The 17584-nt window shown below is 40.6% G+C and overlaps 3 protein-coding genes across 3 annotated transcripts; 2 read left to right on the top strand and 1 right to left on the bottom strand.

The window, feature by feature from the left end:
• The first annotated feature begins 190 nt into the window (after nt 1-190).
• On the top strand, nt 191-3046 carry Tsp_04067 (Two pore potassium channel protein sup-9). Its single transcript, XM_003374832.1, has 4 exons — nt 191-473; nt 1918-2235; nt 2322-2549; nt 2688-3046. Exons 1-4 carry the CDS (start codon nt 191-193, stop codon nt 3044-3046), a joined length of 1188 nt encoding a protein of 395 aa, XP_003374880.1.
• Nucleotides 3047-5633: 2587 nt separating this feature from the next.
• On the bottom strand, nt 5634-15146 carry Tsp_04066 (collagen alpha-2(IV) chain). Its single transcript, XM_003374831.1, has 25 exons — nt 15093-15146; nt 13077-13142; nt 12873-13007; nt 12647-12709; nt 12457-12579; nt 12098-12175; nt 11866-12030; nt 11585-11674; nt 11382-11429; nt 10921-11305; nt 10667-10825; nt 10347-10435; nt 10065-10265; nt 9809-9986; nt 9377-9721; nt 8893-9288; nt 8596-8829; nt 8309-8529; nt 8157-8256; nt 7318-7761; nt 6962-7204; nt 6756-6890; nt 6238-6696; nt 6011-6182; nt 5634-5949 (listed from the first exon to the last, which is right to left on the bottom strand). Exons 1-25 carry the CDS (start codon nt 15144-15146, stop codon nt 5634-5636), a joined length of 4899 nt encoding a protein of 1632 aa, XP_003374879.1.
• Nucleotides 15147-16903: 1757 nt separating this feature from the next.
• On the top strand, nt 16904-17584 carry Tsp_04065 (hypothetical protein). The gene is made up of 4 exons (XM_003374830.1): nt 16904-16960; nt 17046-17090; nt 17170-17247; nt 17429-17584. Exons 1-4 carry the CDS (start codon nt 16904-16906, stop codon nt 17582-17584), a joined length of 336 nt encoding a protein of 111 aa, XP_003374878.1.

Here is a 17584-nt window from a genome sequence, read left to right as displayed (position 1 = left end):
GTTGTTTGTACACGTTGCACGAATGAAATGGACAGTCGGAGTTTGGATTGAGCAACGTCGGATCGACCACTCAACACTGGTCCGGCGTGGCAGGTTGTTGTGCAGGGTCGAGGGACGGGGCGCCGGTCGATTGGCGCCTTGGCCGCTGGTTGTGCATCTTTGACAAGCGGCTGGTTGCAGTTGGGCGAAGATGAAGAAGCAGAACGTGCGCACGTTGGCGTTGATCGTCTGCACATTTACATATTTGCTGGTGGGCGCGGCCGTGTTCGACGCGCTCGAGTCGGACAACGAGCTCCGGCAGCGGGAACTGACCGGCGCCCTCAGGCAGCGCATCATGACCAAATACAACATATCCGAACGGGATTATCGAGTTATTGAAAGCGTCATTGTCAAATCAATTCCTCACAAAGCCGGTCACCAGTGGAAATTCGCCGGCGCCTTCTACTTCAGCACTACTGTAATTACCACAATCGGTGAGGAAAATTATGCATTTGATTTCATTTTTTTTGAATTTTAACATATATATACGGTATTACTTGTGTGTATTTTCGTTCTCTTTTTTAATTTCTTCTCATCTGCTGTTAGCTTTTTATTAGCATTCATTTCCAAACGTCATTGCAAATTCAATCGTGCCAGGCACTGACAGAGACAGAGCTTTTTCTTTTTTCCACTTAAGTCACCTTTAATTAGTCAATTATTATACATATATATATATATTCGTGCTTATTAATTGTTTTGTTATGGTAATTTTAATTTGTTTTACATTTCAATGTTTGATTTGTAATTAAAGTTACATTTCGTAATCATTCTTTTTTTTAATATTACATCGTTTGTAAATGGCGCATTGGGTCTAATTGAATTTGGAACAGATTGACTTTAGCAATGGGAATTGCTTGTTTAATATTGTCAAATGACGAGTTGAATGCAGATGAAAAAAAAATTTTTTTTTTTCAATTGGAAAAAATCTATTCAGTTTTATTAGCAAATTAGCGAAATATTGTCTCAATTTTAAGAGAAATGAAAAAAATTTTTTTAATCAGATTTTAGGTTATTATTAGTTGATTTTGACGATTTTTTAAATAATTTATTCAATTGGTACAGTTGTATTGAAGACGAGTGTAAATAAGTCGTTTGCATGTGTGTGTGTGTGTGTGTGTATGTATGTATGTGCACTAATTGATAAAGAAAACTATTTTTATTTTTCTTGCTTTTTTGATTAAAGTGATGAGTGACGCTGATTTATGTATCATGATTTTGGCATTTTCCCACCAAGATCGATTATGCATGCTGGTTATTGGAAATAATTCTCACTTGACGATTGTTCGTTGAAAGGTAGTCAGTCAGTGGATGGAGTTCAACTTCACTTTAGTGTATCTTCATTTTTCATCATCATCATCATCATTATTTTTATACATGTATAAATTCATAGTAATAGTGATTGGTCAATTTAAATAGTTGAAATATGCAAATTTTTTGTTTTCTTTTTCAACAACAACAACAACAGCAATGTTGCTTTCAATTGGAAGGATAAAATTCCACGGTTGCAATTCGATAGCAAGCAGAAAGCGAGAAGACATATGCATGTGCTGTTGTGTTGCTGCTATTCGATCAGTCCCAACCGACGTCCAATTTCATTCTTCAATTATCCTTTCGGTTCTCCATTTTTTCCTCTGTCTCAGTGATTTTTTCACAATTATCAAAAATTCATCATCCTGTCGAACATAATCTCCAAAATCGTTTTTCCTTAATTTTAATTTTTCAGATATTTATCGTGCAGATGCATATCAAAAGAAACATTTCTATCATAAAATGTGACATATTTTTTAATTGACATGAAAAAACAAGTGCAATTTTTTCGTAATTTAAATTTTGCATGAATTCGCTTTGTAACTGTATTTTTCGAAATTCAAATTTCAGGCTACGGTCATTCCACGCCGGCGACAATTGGCGGCAAGGCGTTTTGCATGTTTTACGCTTTGGCCGGCATCCCGTTGACGTTGGTCATGTTTCAGAGCATCGGCGAACGGTTGAACACGTTCGTCGCGTTCAACATACGCCACTTGCAACGCTGCGTCGGCATGAAGAGGCGCCAAGTGTCGCAGACGAATTTGATCATGGTCGCCTCGACCATCGGCACTGTGCTCATGGCTTCCGGTGCTTACGCGTTCCATCAGTTTGAACAGTGGGACTACTTGGATTCGTTGTATTATTGTTTCATAACATTAACCACAATTGGTAAGGGATGCAATTTATGAATTTTTAATAATTTTTTCAAAAAACCGAAAAAAAATAGTCAATTATCCATTTGTCGGTAAATTCAGGTTTCGGTGATTACGTGGCGCTGCAAAAGGACGGCGCGTTGCAGCAAAATCCGAAATATGTGGTTTTCAGTTTGATTTTCATTCTGTTCGGTTTGACTGTCATTTCGGCAGCGATGAATTTGCTGGTTTTGCGGTTTTTGACCATGAACACTGAAGACGAGAGGCGAGATGTTCAAGAAGCGCGACTAGCTGCCCAGGGTCTGATCGGTCTGCCACAGTATTACTACTGTACGCCGAATGGAACTTTCGTGGCTCCGGGATTACCGGGCGGCGATTTGGATACATCCGGCCGGTTGGCCGGACGAAGACATCTCTACCCTGACGACAACGACGATGACGACGACGACGACGACAACAACAATGAAGGCAAGGAACGGTCAGTCGCCGTGGACAACAGAACACGGCATCAGACCAACAACGACCACGGCGACGAAGAACAAATAATCGACGACGAAGAGGATTTCCAATCTACAGTAGGCGGAAGTAGCCGAAGCAGTTGCACGAGCTGCTTGCCGAGCTGTTCGACGGCGAGCGACCGAAGCCGGCGCCCGTACATGGCCGTTCGACCGCCTGTGCAAGTGGCGCATCTTTTGGCTGCCAATCCAACTGCTGGCGCGGATCTCAGGCTGCCATTCGTGGTCGGCCGTCGCCTGCATCACCAGAGCATTCCATTCGACTCGCCGTTGTTGCGACTGCGCCGTTTGCGCCGTCGACTTTCCTTCTAGCCGGCTTTAGGAAAAGCGAACAAACAATCTGAACTCTCTCTACAAAAGTACACTGAAACTGATGTAAAACCGCCAATATGATAATAATTGATGTAAATAAATATTGTTTGAAAAACTAAAAAAAACAGTATTTTTCAATTGAGCTCTTCTCATTTCGAGGCTTTTCACTTACTCACTTTGCACAATTTAGCAATTTTTTAAAAAATATTTGATGCTATGATTTGCCTTTTTTACTTACAAAAGTGACATTCGATCGAAGAAAATAAAATGCTAAAATAATAATAATAATAATTGAACCACTGCTTTAATGATTTTTTTCTTTTTTTATGCCAATTTTTATTTAAATTAATCTTTTAAATAAATTTACAAAATTGTTCATTTTCCAAACAACGCTCATTCGATCAATTTATATAATTTCTCAAACCGCCGCCAAAACTTCTACCGTACTGTATATTTTTTTAAATTTTAACTAGGACAAATTGACAAAAAATGAAAATCAAGTTTCACTTCTTTACGGTCAGTCAGTTTGTGCGAAAACTTCCACGCTGTTCGGCGGCGACTGGGAAACGTCGTCCGGCCCGACCAACGGTGATCATTGTGGTGGTGCATGCATTTGAGTTGTTAGCTGGTTGGTTGACTTTTTTCTTTGGTGTCGCTTTTCAAAAAAGTAACAACAGCATGTGAAAAAAAACACCCACTTGGTGGTAAAAAATGTATTTTCAAATTTCTGGTAAGTTGTACATTTTTTTGCATATCGTTATTCGCGCGGTGTGTGATAATGATTTTGTACTAATTTCCATTTCTCGAGTTCATATTTTCCAAACCGAATTTGTACGGTGAATGATAGTTTTGCGTGGTTATTTTCAGTGAAAAAAAATTAATAAGCATTATCACTTGAAATATTTGTATTTCATCTCTGACAAGAAATGGCTTGTTTTGCGTATTTTTTCATCACCAATGTTTTTTTATGTTGTTAAATTATGAGAAGATGAAGAATGGAAAAAAATTTTCTTTTTATTTATATAATAAATGAACACACTTGAATAAGAGAATAGATAACGTTGTAAGTGCCAGAAAAGAAGAAATCATTGCAGTGATCATTGGTTTAGTCAACGAGACAAACATATTCAACTTCATACATCGTTCGTTCACCCCTTCATCGATAACTATGCAAGTATGCTAAAACGCAGTATGCAAATTAGTTGAACGATTTTTCATCAAGCAACGAATATCTTTTTCGTCCACTGCGAAATTCGGAACGACCAAAAATTTTGCATACTAGTTTCTGTCCTCGCATTCTAGTCGGCCAACTCTCCAATCAACTATAGCTGTGTCGATTGTTTTTCTCGAGCTGCGAATGTTGCAATTTCAGTTACCATCTGCTGCCGTTGCAGTAAACCCAACTAGAACTGCTTGCTCTCGAAGTATATACCCTTTTCGAAAATATTATTAATTATCCGGACAAGTTTATTTTTTTGTTTTTTTTTGCAATGCAATCTCATCATCGGACAGTGATTTCTACTGCTACTAAATGATGAAGTTAGAATAGAAATTGACCAACGAAAAATGCTGCTAATCAATGCTTTTATTTTGAAATCGTAACAAAATTTGCAATATGCGCAGAGAGAAAGTGATGTGCAAACGGGCTGGCGCTTCTTAATAATAATAATAATGGAAAAGCACAAATTTTTGTAAAGCACATTCAACAAACAAACAAACAGATTTTTTCTCTGTGATGGCAGCGTTCGGGTCCCTAAAAAATGTATTTTTTTTTACCATAAATATATAATTGCAAGGCAGCGGTTGGATGAGAAGTTGATTAATTGTTGGGCAATTAGTGAAATACTGAAATTGAACAGGCAGCGAAATAATCAGTGACTAGGGATGATAATTAGAATGATGATTTTTTTTCTTGGAACTGTTGTTTGTCTTGTGCAGTTTTCAGTCGTCCGCATGCAATTATTGCAGGAGCAATAATTTATCTTTGCGTTGGCAGGCAGTTAGTTCTGAGTGGGAAAGTTCTGGCAGCGGAGCGGATGCTTGCATGTCGGCAGTTTCTTTTTTCTTCTCAACATTTTTTGGTTAAGAAAGAAAAACATAGAATTTAAATGTACAATTAGAATTGTGCGATTGGAAAAGGAACGTTAGAAGAGGCGACAGGGCTGAAAATTGAACAGCGGCAGCACCGATAGCGGGAATATGAGAAGAAGGGAAAAAATTTTAAAGAAAGAATGAAGCAGTTATAGTAGCTGAATTGAAAAATAATTTGGCAGCAAATATCAGAAGAAGAAGAAGAAGAAAAAGAGCACACTGATTGATTTTTTGATGATCACGTCGATTTTGTTGATGTCTTTTTGTATTTTTTTTGATACTGCAAAAAGGAAAAAAGATGATTAGCATGATGAAAGGGATGAACAGATTATGATCAACTATGGTGTGTATAATACGCTTTTTAAATCTCATATGCTTTTGATGCAGACTTGGCAACGTGAAACCCGTGATCGTAAGTTGCCTGCTTTAAGCGTCTGACTTTGTGGAACCTGAGAAAAAACAGAAAACAAATAAGATATTCCAGTTTCGAGAAGAATTAATTTAAAAAAACATTTTTTACAATGAACTGTTGCTGATCTTCGATTGTGGTTAGCCAAAATGAAAATTTGTTTGCAAAATAGTGGCAAGTGCCACGTGCACCGTTGCATTCGATGAATGGCGTTGAGCGGAAATCTTCCAAACAAGAGCCGGGTGAGCTGAGCGACTGGCCACCACCTTCAGCTCCGGCAGCTGTGTGCATTGCGAAGCTGTAGCCTATCCATAGACCAGTCCAACCTTGCGGACAATCTGGAACTTGGGTTGTCTGAGAGTGAACTGCAATCACATTGGCTGGAGCTTCACAAACAACACATCTTCAACAAATACATTAATCTATCTCGGCCTGTCAATTATTATGCTTATTCACTTATTTACCTGGATATGTATTGTTCAATTTCACGTTCCGCAACAGGCATCATCGGTATTGCTTCGGTAGTTGATAGCCAATAAGATTTGTCATTTCTCGATGCATAATTGCAAACATTGTTGAAATCACAGAACAAGAAAGGCATCGTGGAAAAGCGTGTCAAACATGAACCGGCACTTCCTTAATGGAATAAGAATTTATTTCTTTTTATTTTTTTTTGTCATTTTCCCCTTACCCAAGTCTTGATTGTGCGATTTTTCATTTCCTTCGATGTAAAGTAATGAATAGCCTTCCCACAGTTTTTCGTAGCCACTGATGCACTGAGGCAGTTCACTAGTTTGACTGTGACGCACGATGATAAATCCATCACGATAGCTTGGACCAGGAGGGCCAGGACTTCCCGGCATGCCGGGCAAGCCAGGCTCACCTTTACCTCCTGCCATACCAGGAGGACCAGGATAGCCTGGTTCTCCTTTCATTCCCGGAAATCCAGGCGGTCCTGGAAAGCCATCGCTTCCCATTGCACCTGGTTCACCTTTCTGTCCGGGAAATCCAGGCAAACCATCCATGCCAGGAGGGCCAGGCAGTCCAGGTAAGCCTGGTGGACCTCGTTCACCCGGAAGACCTGGCGGTCCTGGTTGAACAATTGGCGATGGACCTGGAGGGCCCATTGGACCCATTTGTCCTTTGTCACCTTTAAAAAACAAAACATTTGAAGTCTGTTAAAATTGTTTATCTGGATAAATGTCTTACCTTTGGAACCAGGAACACCAGGCATGCCAGGAAATCCAGCATCACCTTTCGTTCCGGGAAATCCGGGTGCACCGGGGCTACCTGGCAATCCCGGATCACCTTTCAAACCTGGAAATCCAGGAATACCAGCCATACCTGAATAAATGGAAAATGAAATCAATACATGTATTTCTGATTGTCGCTGGCTAAAAACTAATATCAGCTACCTTTCGCTCCAGGTATTCCTGGCAAACCAGGTTTTCCATCAATACCAGGATAACCAGGCTCACCAATGGCTCCTGGCAATCCTGGAAGTCCAGCATCACCTTTGGGTCCGGGAAATCCATCACGACCGCGTTCTCCAGGTAAACCAGGCAATCCAGGCTCTCCTTTTTGTCCAGGTGTACCAGGGTATCCGGGAGCTCCTTTCGGGCCGGGTAATCCTGGCAAACCGTCCAGACCGCGTTCACCTGTGAGTTGTTTAATAGCGTTTGAGAAGAGAAAAATATTTTAAATTGTCATAGGTCAATGCATAAATTTATACGTATATATTGTTTTTCAAGCTAACTAACGTTTTTGTTACCTTTCGTTCCAGGAAAACCAGGTAAACCTTTTCCAGGCAAGCCTGGAAGTCCAGGTTCACCACGTTCTCCTTTGTAGCCGATTCCAGGAGCACCTGGTAAGCCGTCCAAGCCACGTTCTCCTTTTGGTCCAGGAAAACCATCTTGACCTTGCTGACCAGGAAGCCCAGGCAAGCCAGGCTCGCCTTTCTGCCCTGCTTGTCCTGGGAATCCGTCCAAGCCTGGCAAACCTCGATCACCCTTTGCACCAGGCAAACCAGGAAAACCAGCGTCTCCTTTTGCTCCTGTAAATCCAGGAGCACCAGGCATACCAGGAAGACCAGCGTCGCCCTTTTCTCCTGGAAAACCAGCCGCTCCTGGTTGACCTGGTCGTCCGGGCAAACCGTCAAGACCTTTCTCTCCACGAATACCAGGAACGCCCATTCTTCCTTTTTCTCCAGGTAAGCCTGTTTGTCATTTTGATAATGCACATGATAAATGAAATAATATAAAAATATTAGGTAAAAATTTGTTGCATATATATATATATATATATGTATTTTTTAATTTCTTTATTATTTATCATCTATATTAGATTAGATTAGATTAGATTAGATTTTATACAACTGAATGAGAAATGTTCTTTTGGTGCAGACTGCCTTGGAAAGGTCATGTCATGAGATTCATTTAAGGCTATGTTGGCAAATTTCATCTTTTCCAATTTGCTTGAATCAAATGTTTTGTTTTAATCATTGGAATGATTTTGTAATGCAGGAGAGAACTTAATTATTATTGGTTGTACTGGTTGAAGCTGTGAGAAATGTAGGGGAAATTTTTGTGAAAAGAAAACATAGTTTCATACCTGGAGGACCAGCCAGTCCAGGAAAACCAGGTTCACCTTTCTGGCCAGGAAATCCGTCTAATCCTTTGACTCCAGGAGCTCCGGGGGCACCAGGGTAACCCTAAACGTTGCATATCATCAGTTAATGTGACAACATTTCACTTACAACTTACAGCATCCCCTTTTTCACCAGGGAATCCAGGAAGTCCCATGGATCCTTTTGGTCCTGGTATTCCTGAAAGGCCAGGCGCACCCGGAAAACCAGGTTCACCTTTGGGTCCCGGGTATCCAGGTAGACCGACGCCAGCATCACCTTTTGGTCCAGGAAATCCTGGAGGTCCGGTGGGCCCAGGCGGGCCAGGTAAGCCGCGCAAACCTGGCAGTCCAGGCATACCTGAAAGCAAAACGCAAATTAATTAGGCAGTTGCATTTGGGTTGAGCATAAATGTAAGAAGCAAACCTTTCTCTCCTCTGGGACCATCTCTTGCAGCTGGACCAGGTTCACCTTTGTCTCCAGGAAGACCTGGGAAACCGCGGTCTCCTTTTATGCCAGGCAGGCCATCCAAACCAGGCTTGCCTGGTAAACCAGGTAGACCTTGATCACCTTTTTCTCCCGGGTAACCTGGTTGACCGTCCAATCCTCTTTGACCTTTTTGGCCAGGAAATCCTTCCAATCCGGGCAATCCAATGTCACCTGGAAGGAGAGTTTGAAAAGAATATTAGCAAAATAATTGACATGGTAGCTGTCGTTGTTAACCTTTTGGTCCAGCCAAACCGGGAAATCCAGGATTTCCTTTCGGGCCGGGGAAACCAGGAGCACCCACAGTTCCAGGGCTTCCGGGCAGGCCAGGCATGCCTGGTTCACCTTTTAGTCCAGCAGGGCCAGGTATACCAGGCAAACCGCTTTCTCCTTTCAGTCCTTGGAAGCCAGGAGTGCCGGGAAGACCTGGAGCACCAGGTAGTCCTTCTTTACCAGGAATTCCTGGAAAGCCTTGATCTCCTTTTAGCCCAGGTAAACCTGGAACGCCAGGTAAGCCAGCTGCGCCAGGTTCTCCTTTTTCACCTCGAATGCCGGGTACACCCATCCTTCCTTTCAGCCCTGGCATTCCTGGCGCTCCACTCAATCCAGGTTCGCCTTTGAAACCAGGAAAACCTGTGTAAAATTGTTTTTTAAGAAAAAGCAAATCAAGCGTTATTTACTTTCTGCAATGAAATAAAAATCATTGGGGAGAAATGTTTACCAGGTGGGCCAGGCAATCCTGGAACAGATACGCCTTGTTCTCCTTTTTCTCCAGTACGTCCAGGCAAACCAGGAAGTCCATCTTTTCCTGGAGGCCCGGGTAGTCCAGGAGCGCCAGGAAAACCAGATTCTCCTTTCTCACCTCGAATACCTGGAGCACCCATTTGTCCTTCAGGACCAGGAGCTCCGGTACTACCTTTCGGACCAGGTAAGCCCATCAATCCAGGCGCACCGCGTTCACCTTTCATTCCTGGGAAACCTGGCTCTCCTTTCGGTCCGGGTAGACCGGGCAAACCGTCGGCACCTGGTGGTCCAGGAATCCGATCCAATACTTTTGGGAGAGGTCCTGTGAAGAAGAAAGTAGGTTCAAAATAAAATCAATTTTTGAAACTATTTTCAAAATCGTTTCATTTATTTTATCCAGTGGACTTACCAGGTGGTCCTGGCAATCCAGGTGAACCAGGAAGACCAGGGAAACCGGCCTCGCCCTTTGCCCCCGCTAGACCTGGTAAGCCTGGCAATCCATAGCCAGGTTCACCTTTTTGGCCTGGAAAACCTGTAGGACCGTCTTTTCCGGGTCGCCCTGGAATTCCGGGAAGACCAGGTTCGCCCTATAATATGAGATACAACAAAATTATTTTCTCTGGCATAAAGCGACAACTCTATCAGTGAATATGTTAAAAGTTAACCTTTGCGCCCAATGCGCCAGGAGCACCAGGTAGTCCTGGTTGACCAGGCAGACCGCTGATTCCTTTTTCTCCTGGGATTCCAGGGTATCCAGGATCACCTTTAGGTCCTACAGGACCTGGAGGTCCGTAAACGAGATCTGCACGAAACGAGTCACCTTTTGCACCTTTCTCACCATCTTTTCCTGGCAAGCCTGGTGGTCCCTAAAATTTTGATTGTTCTTTCCGAAAAGAAATTCGTGTGAGTTCGTGTCTTTATGTGTATTACCTGTTCCCCTGTTCTACCTGGAGGACCTGGAAAGCCATCTTCTCCGGGAGCACCTGGAGGACCTCTGAGACCGGGTAAGCCTTTTTCTCCTTGAAGACCGGGAAAGCTGAAAATTGTTAAAAACAACTATGCTTCCATATTATGCTGGCATTGATTGTGGTTAGCAAATTAATGCGGAAATCGAAACAAATGCCTACCCGTCATATCCTCTTTCACCTTTTTCTCCTTTCTCGCCTAAAACCAGTGAATATATGTATGCATGTATGTATGTGTGGATGATGGATCACTTGCAAAACAAAACATGAATAACAACTGTTGGTTAATGTTTGTTTTTTACCTGGACGACAGAAGTCACAAGAGCCACCACGATCTCCCTTTGAACCAGGAAGACCAGGCAATCCGGGGCTTCCATCTCTTCCGTCGTAACCTTTATCTCCTTTAGGACCCATCGGCCCCGGTGGACCCGGAAGGCCATGGATGGAATCGCCTGGCATTCCTGTTGAATATTAATTATAAGTATAATAAATAATGTTGATTATTGAAGACTAGTTGAAAGTGGACATATTCAATTTCAAAGTGAAGATCAGTTACCTCTCGGTCCAGGCGGTCCGGCTTCTCCTTTTTTTCCAGGCAGTCCATTCAAACCAGGCAAACCATCTTTGCCAGGAGGTCCAGGTATACTTTGTCCAGGCACGCCAGACATTCCGGGCTCACCTTTTGGACCCATTTGTCCAGGATAGCCTGTAGGGCCACGTTCGCCTGGAATGCCAGGTAAACCAGCGTCACCTTTTTCACCTTTGATGCCAGGTGCGCCTTCTCGACCAGGCAAACCTGGTAGACCAGGACCACCGCGTTCTCCTTGTGGTCCCGGTGGTCCGGGCCAACCTGGCGATCCATCTGATCCTGGTGGACCTATCGGTCCAGGCCTTCCTGGCGGACCTCGATCCCCTGGAGCGCCGTTTCCAACTAAACCTCCCTACAGCGAGCAGTCAGTAAAAAAAAAATTTTTTTTTCTAAAATTTGCGTGCAATTGTATACGGGTGAGAACTTACTCCTGGTGGACCAGGCGGTCCTTGGGAACCTTTTTCGCCATCTCTCCCCTGAAATATGTCTTTTATTATTTTCTTATGAAAACAAATTTATTGAAAACCTGCATACCGGCAGTCCGCGATCACCTTTCATTCCCTGTTAATGAATGAAAAATTGAATGAAATATTTTAGCAAATATTTGTTCAAAATATGTTTTTCTTCACACCTGCACTCCATCTAATCCGGGATATCCGTCTAAGCCGCGATCTCCTTTCATTCCATGTGGACCAGGCAGTCCGGGTCGTCCTTCTTTTCCCTAATACAGCAGCAATATATCTTGTTTGAAAGAAAATTTATCTGTGAACACAACGCAAGCATACTCGAGGACCAACGGCACCTGGAAGACCTTTTTCGCCTTTCATTCCGGGTAAACCGGGTATACCCTGTGGAAAGGAATTCGTTGTTTATGAATTAATTGTCTAGTTTAATTTTTGAGCGACAACTTACGTGACGTCCAGCTTCACCAGGGAAGCCACGCTCTCCAGTTTGCCCAGGATCTCCTTTCTCGCCTTTTTGACCAGGAATTCCAGGGGGACCCATGATTGCTCCTTTTGTGTCCGTGAATTCGCCCAACCCTGGAGGTCCAGGCGGTCCAGGCAATCCAGGATCACCCTAAAATGTGATCATCAGTAATGTATATCGTTGCTTATGCATAAATAAATTGGTGGTTGACAATTACCGGTTCTCCTTTCATTCCTATTGCACCTATTCCAGGGTTTCCAGGAGGTCCGGGTGGTCCAGGTGAACCAGGTGCTCCCTAAACATTGTTAAAAATTTAAGTTTTATACGGCATGAAAAAGTATCGTGTAAAACCATTGGTCCAGGATCGCCTCTGTCTCCTCTCGGTCCAGGCGTGCCGTCATAGCCTGCGGGACCCTAACAAACAGAAATTGTCATTTTTCTTACTGCTGGCATTGTCCATTAAATAATACTTACTGGAAGACCAGGAATACCATCGAAACCAGGATCACCCTAAGTGAACGTTGAAAACAATCATAATTTTGTTAAGAAAATTTCTAAGAATTAATTGTAGCATACCTTTTCACCTTTCATTCCAGGAAAAGCTAATGCAGGTTCTCCTTTCATGCCTTTAATTCCTGGAGCTCCGGGAAATCCTGGTGGTCCTGGTGGGCCGACTGATCCCGGCAATCCAGGACTGCCCTGTTTGGAATTGGAAATTAAACGAAATGTTTTTCTCTTTTTAGGAAATTTCGTTTTGCGTCCTTACATCAGTTCCATTGCAACCGTCATATCCAGGTCGTCCCATTGGTCCAGGTGGTCCTTGAACGCCCTGTGAAAAAAGTGTCGCTTTAGAAGAAATGAATCAGTACGAACAGAATTTTTCATCACCGGCAAACCGTTGATTCCAGGAAATCCAGGTACGCCAATTTTTCCCTATTTTTTATACGTTGAACAATCATATAGAAATGCAGTGTTATTATATATTGACTTACTCGATCCCCTTTTGGGCCCATTGGACCTGAAGGACCAGGCTCACCTTTCTCACCCTTTGGTCCAGGCAAACCTTCTGGTCCAGGAAAGCCCGGTAATCCCTTGACTCCAGTTACTCCTTGCGGTCCAGGGGGACCCTGAAAGCGTTCGTGTGAATTTTTTAAATTAACTTCTGTTTTTCTTCAATCACATATTGTAATTCTTACCAGACTTCCTTTTTCGCCAATGCAAAAGCAGTTTCGATTGGCACAGTCGCGACATATTGGAGATTGCTTTAAAAAAAAAAGAAAAATTAGAAAGTTTATTTTATTTTCAAAATATCCAACAACTAACAACTAGTAGTGGAATTGATGAAACTTTTATCTTCTGCATTATTAAGTAACGATGTTAGTTTGCAAAATTATTTGATTAAGGTGAAAATTGTCTGTGCTCTCTAACTGTGCGTGTTTATTATATTTTGGAAAGGTACTCCTACAGCACAAATTCACGAACACTGCGCAAAGATCAGTTGGGCATTGCCACTCACTTATTGATATTAGTAGCAAATTTGTAATATTTCACAGAATATACGCGTGTGTGTCTGCCTCTGTTGAACAATATTAACCAAATGCTAACTACTGCAATCAGCTGTTGTAAAACAATGCGTTGCTTATAGGAGGATATGTGATATCATGACAATGCTATGAGGTTGTTAGTTATTCTTTTATGTAACAATTGAATGATTCTCGTTACACCTGGGGAAAAGATGTTATACTTGTGAAAACAATCTTATCAGCGAAAATGTTGCGCGGCAGCTGAATTAGCAGATTTTAGAGATAACTGGAATTGAGGGGATTTGAATGAAGTAAGCGTTCAGTCTGCAACATACTGCTTGTGTTGCGAGGGTATCTGTCGTCTTATGACCAAAGGTCAGCCGTGTAAACAAATAAATTGTTTTGACCAATTCCTCACCTACGCCATTACAAGACTACGTATGTTAGCTAGAACCGTGACCAGTTGTTGTTGTGATGATATGCAGAAAAATGCAGGCCGATATTGTTGACACACACGGAGAAGTTAAGAGAAAAGCTTGTCGTAGTAGAAAAGTAGCCGAGCTTGAACAACGCTTGTCAAGTACTTTACTTGACACGGCAATCAAATGCGATGTGAAGGCCAGTTTATTAAACAAAAGCCCCAACCTCTTCTTTTCTGTTAACGCGGTGAAACGCAGGACGGCCATGATGAATTAAGCAAAACAACAAAAATAAATAAGGATAATGTTAAAAAATAATTAAGCAAACAAGCAAAGGATATTGTCAATTTGATTCTCTGTTTTATAGGCTGTCTATAGTGAATGGCATTAACTTCGCCGAGTGATTATTTGATTATTTGATTAATTAATTTTATTAATAACAACGACAATTAGTTGAAATTATTAATTTTTAATTGTGTTTTGTGGCTTGGCGGTAAAAATTGTTGATCTTAAGAGAAGTTTAAAAGCGAGGCAATCGGCGGTGACCTGTTCCAGGCGGAGGCGTAAATTGAGATAGCAATCCATAACAAATGACGACAACCATCAAATCAAGCATTGGCATAGTAGCTAAGCAAGCTGTGCGGTTTAACTGACGTTAAATTCGGCAGTTTTAAGCAAAGGGTGGGGGTTCAATGGAAAACATTCCATTCCAGTGAGATCGACAAATGTCTGACCACATTAACACGTTCATCTGGCGACAAATTACAACCGACAAATGCCGGATGTGGTTAAACATAAATTTACAAGCATATACATATACATATACATGTGAATAAGTCTAATTTTGAAATAAAACAAGCAAGCGTTAATGAAAGCAAATGTATCTATATTTCAATGAAGCCAGTCAATCTCCATATAGGCATGTTGGGATTTGTTTCATTTTAGTCTCTTTATCTTCCTTTTTCACGATGGACAATGAAATATTTGATATCAAGTACATGCGATCTGTGTTAATATTGTTACGAATAACGGGCAACTTATGTTATTATGAGCAAGTGAAATAATAATTAGGATGATCGGGAAAGTTAAGCTTTTCAGAAGCCTATTAATGCAATTAAAAGGTTTGAACATCGCCACTACAGGCATATGTGTGTATGTGGTTGTGTATGGACTGACTGACGGCTTCCATGAGAAGAAGAACATTGTTTCATTGACAGAAAATTAACGCCTGTTCAACATGCAGTGGCTTTGTTGTTATTGGATTGTTAACCTCAGAGAAGCTGAAAGAGAAATCATTAAGAGCTGCTAGCTTGTTGACAAACATATCTGAAAATAAAATAATGCGAAAACTATTATGAAGAAGGGAGAATGTTCTACTATTTTTACTGCTTTTAAAAATGAACATTAACTTCATTGCCTGAAGCTTTTTTTAGAATTGATACTAAAAAAAGATTTGACAAATTTTCTATTGCAATATTTTTTTCAAGATAAATTTGCCTGCTAACGGTTGTCGATTGTTGAGATTAATGAATACGTTCAACAGTATATGTAGAAGAGTAAGTAGAGAGTTATGATGATGTACATTTAAAATGTATTTTAATAATTGTATCCTAAAATGTGGTGGGAGAAGGAACAGAATAGCACAACAGGCGGCAAGCAATGATCATAAAGATCTCTTCTACAACTTATTGTTGTTATTCTATGATGATAGGCTTTTTTTCAAGAAGGAAATATGTTCACATGGTTCAACATCTGCTTTTCAATTAATGCTATTTCTACGGAAATTTGTTCAGTTTTGAAAATATATTAGCGCACTCACTTATACTTCTCTTTTTTAACATTACAAATTGAATTTGAAAAATTTCAACATCAAAATGTTTCTGTGTGAAATTATTTCTCATTTAAAATATTCTATTTTCAATTTATTCTATCAAATCAATTCAGCGTTTTCATGCAACAGAACGTTGCGAATTCATCTGATTATCAGTATAGAGAATGCGAATTTTGTCCACACTTTTTGATTAAGCTAAATCATACGTAAGATACGTGAAATTTTATCCATCTCAAGGGCAAAATTAGCTTATATATTAATTGATGAATTTTGTAGTTTCATCTGGTGAATGTTATTTGATTTTTGAAATTAAAATTTTTAAATTATCAATAAATTTTTGCCAGCAAGCAAAAATGAAACACCAAATTGTTAGTATACAATTGCAAATAGTTGTAAGTAGATCATCGATACAGCAAACAAACTAAGCAAGTTGATAACGTTTGACAGCAGATTGAATTACATATTCAAATTTGATACAAAATGTTATAATTATAATGTAACTATTGAAAAGAAAGTACGCGGTCTCTTCGAGCAATGAAATAAAGTAAATAAATTTTCGATTGATGAAAAATATTAATAGAGATTATTTAGTCAATAGTGTACATACAGAAATGAATATTATTGAGAACGATTAAATGTGTGAAGAAAATGCGCGCGAGTGGAATACAGAGGTAACGGGCTTATATTATCTCACGGTTTATTTGGTCAGGTCCCAGGTGTAAAGGTAATGTTTATAAATGAATTGAAGTTGACAAGCAATAGTTTAACATCGACAAATTTGTAAAACAATTGCCCATCACTGTCGGTATGCTAGATAGCGTCGAAGGTGGCTTTCAACTAACTGGCCAGTTTGTTGGTTAGCTAAATAAAAAAAGCTGTCGGTGCCGATGCAACAGCATACAATAACGAAATGAATGTACAATGAATAAATGAATGGTGAAAATTAATCGCACTTTAAACAAACACGCACAACTAAGCGTCAGTTTTTCTGAAATTTCAACATACATGCAACATGCAACAATGGTTTGCGTGTATTTTTTGCTTTGTTTTAGTCATCTTTGGCACAGATGTCTACTTTATAAATAATGAATAAATAATAATAGTTAAATAAAACTTTAAAGCATTTGGGAGGAAAAAAGTAAAAAGGAAGAAACAGAAAAAAATAGTTTTAAAAATTGCCTGAGCCTGAGCGTAGCGACAGCTGCAGGCAAGGATGGATACTTACAGCGTTGGTAAGATGGAGAAGGGCGATGAGCAACAACACTAATGAAAGAGGACGGAAAAATCCAACAGATGATGCACTGTGGGTAAATCTAAAATAGAAATTAGTAGAAGAAAAAAAACAAAATAGCATTAAAATTCATCAAATTATGAATAATAATAATAATATAGGATATTATCAAAACTTGCCTTGTTGATATATTCCGGACAGCCGCGGTTAGAGCTTCCATTCTACTCCGACTTTTTGGAGCAAATGGAAGCTGAGAATTGAGTGTAAAAGCAATAATAATAGTAGACGGCGGCAGTCGGTAGATGGGGAATAGTGGAAGCTGAATTACCGACGAGAGCGTTTGCTCTCTGTCACGAAAATATTGTTTGGATTTTGTTGATCAGAAGTAAAAATGGAAAAGAAAAGAAAGATCTCTCCACTACTGCTTAGAATAATAATATTATGCAGTTTGCAGTATTTCTTCTCTTCTCTCCTGCTCTTGGCTACTGTTTTAAACAATGACCACGTGTAGAGATGATAATAATAATTTCTAATAATTAATAAGAGTAATAACAAACGAACGGCAGTGATTGAGACTGGTCGGCAACGGCCGTTGGTCGGCTTTTGTGCAAGAATGAGTACCGGCAACGTAGACTGGTTGGTTAGTTGGACACAACAATGCCTGCTTCAGACGCCGAGGCGCAGCTTGAGCTTTCTCTAA

Source organism: Trichinella spiralis (genome assembly GCF_000181795.1).
Source record: "Trichinella spiralis strain ISS 195 chromosome Unknown Scfld5, whole genome shotgun sequence".
Taxonomy (NCBI): domain Eukaryota; kingdom Metazoa; phylum Nematoda; class Enoplea; order Trichinellida; family Trichinellidae; genus Trichinella; species Trichinella spiralis.
Note: the sequence above shows the minus strand (reverse complement) of the source record. Positions and strands in the feature narration are given on the sequence as shown.

Bases quoted from the DNA above. Each gene is read 5' to 3' on its own strand.
- Tsp_04067 (XM_003374832.1), top strand. From the start codon at position 191: ATGAAGAAGCAGAACGTGCGCACGTTGGCGTTGATCGTCTGCACATTT. The intron at 474-1,917 runs GTGAGGAAAATT...TTCAAATTTCAG, and splicing joins TACTGTAATTACCACAATCG to GCTACGGTCATTCCACGCCG. The intron at 2,550-2,687 runs GTACGCCGAATG...ACAACAATGAAG, and splicing joins TCTGCCACAGTATTACTACT to GCAAGGAACGGTCAGTCGCC.
- Tsp_04066 (XM_003374831.1), bottom strand. From the start codon at position 15,146: ATGTTTGTCAACAAGCTAGCAGCTCTTAATGATTTCTCTTTCAGCTTC. The intron at 11,306-11,381 runs GTAAGTTCTCAC...TGCTCGCTGTAG, and splicing joins GACCGCCTGGTCCACCAGGA to GGAGGTTTAGTTGGAAACGG. The intron at 10,266-10,346 runs GTAGAACAGGGG...TCAAAATTTTAG, and splicing joins TGGCTTTCCAGGTCCTCCAG to GGACCACCAGGCTTGCCAGG.
- Tsp_04065 (XM_003374830.1), top strand. From the start codon at position 16,904: ATGAGCAACAACACTAATGAAAGAGGACGGAAAAATCCAACAGATGAT. The intron at 16,961-17,045 runs GTAAATCTAAAA...ATAATAATATAG, and splicing joins CAACAGATGATGCACTGTGG to GATATTATCAAAACTTGCCT. The intron at 17,091-17,169 runs GTTAGAGCTTCC...TAATAATAGTAG, and splicing joins ATATATTCCGGACAGCCGCG to ACGGCGGCAGTCGGTAGATG.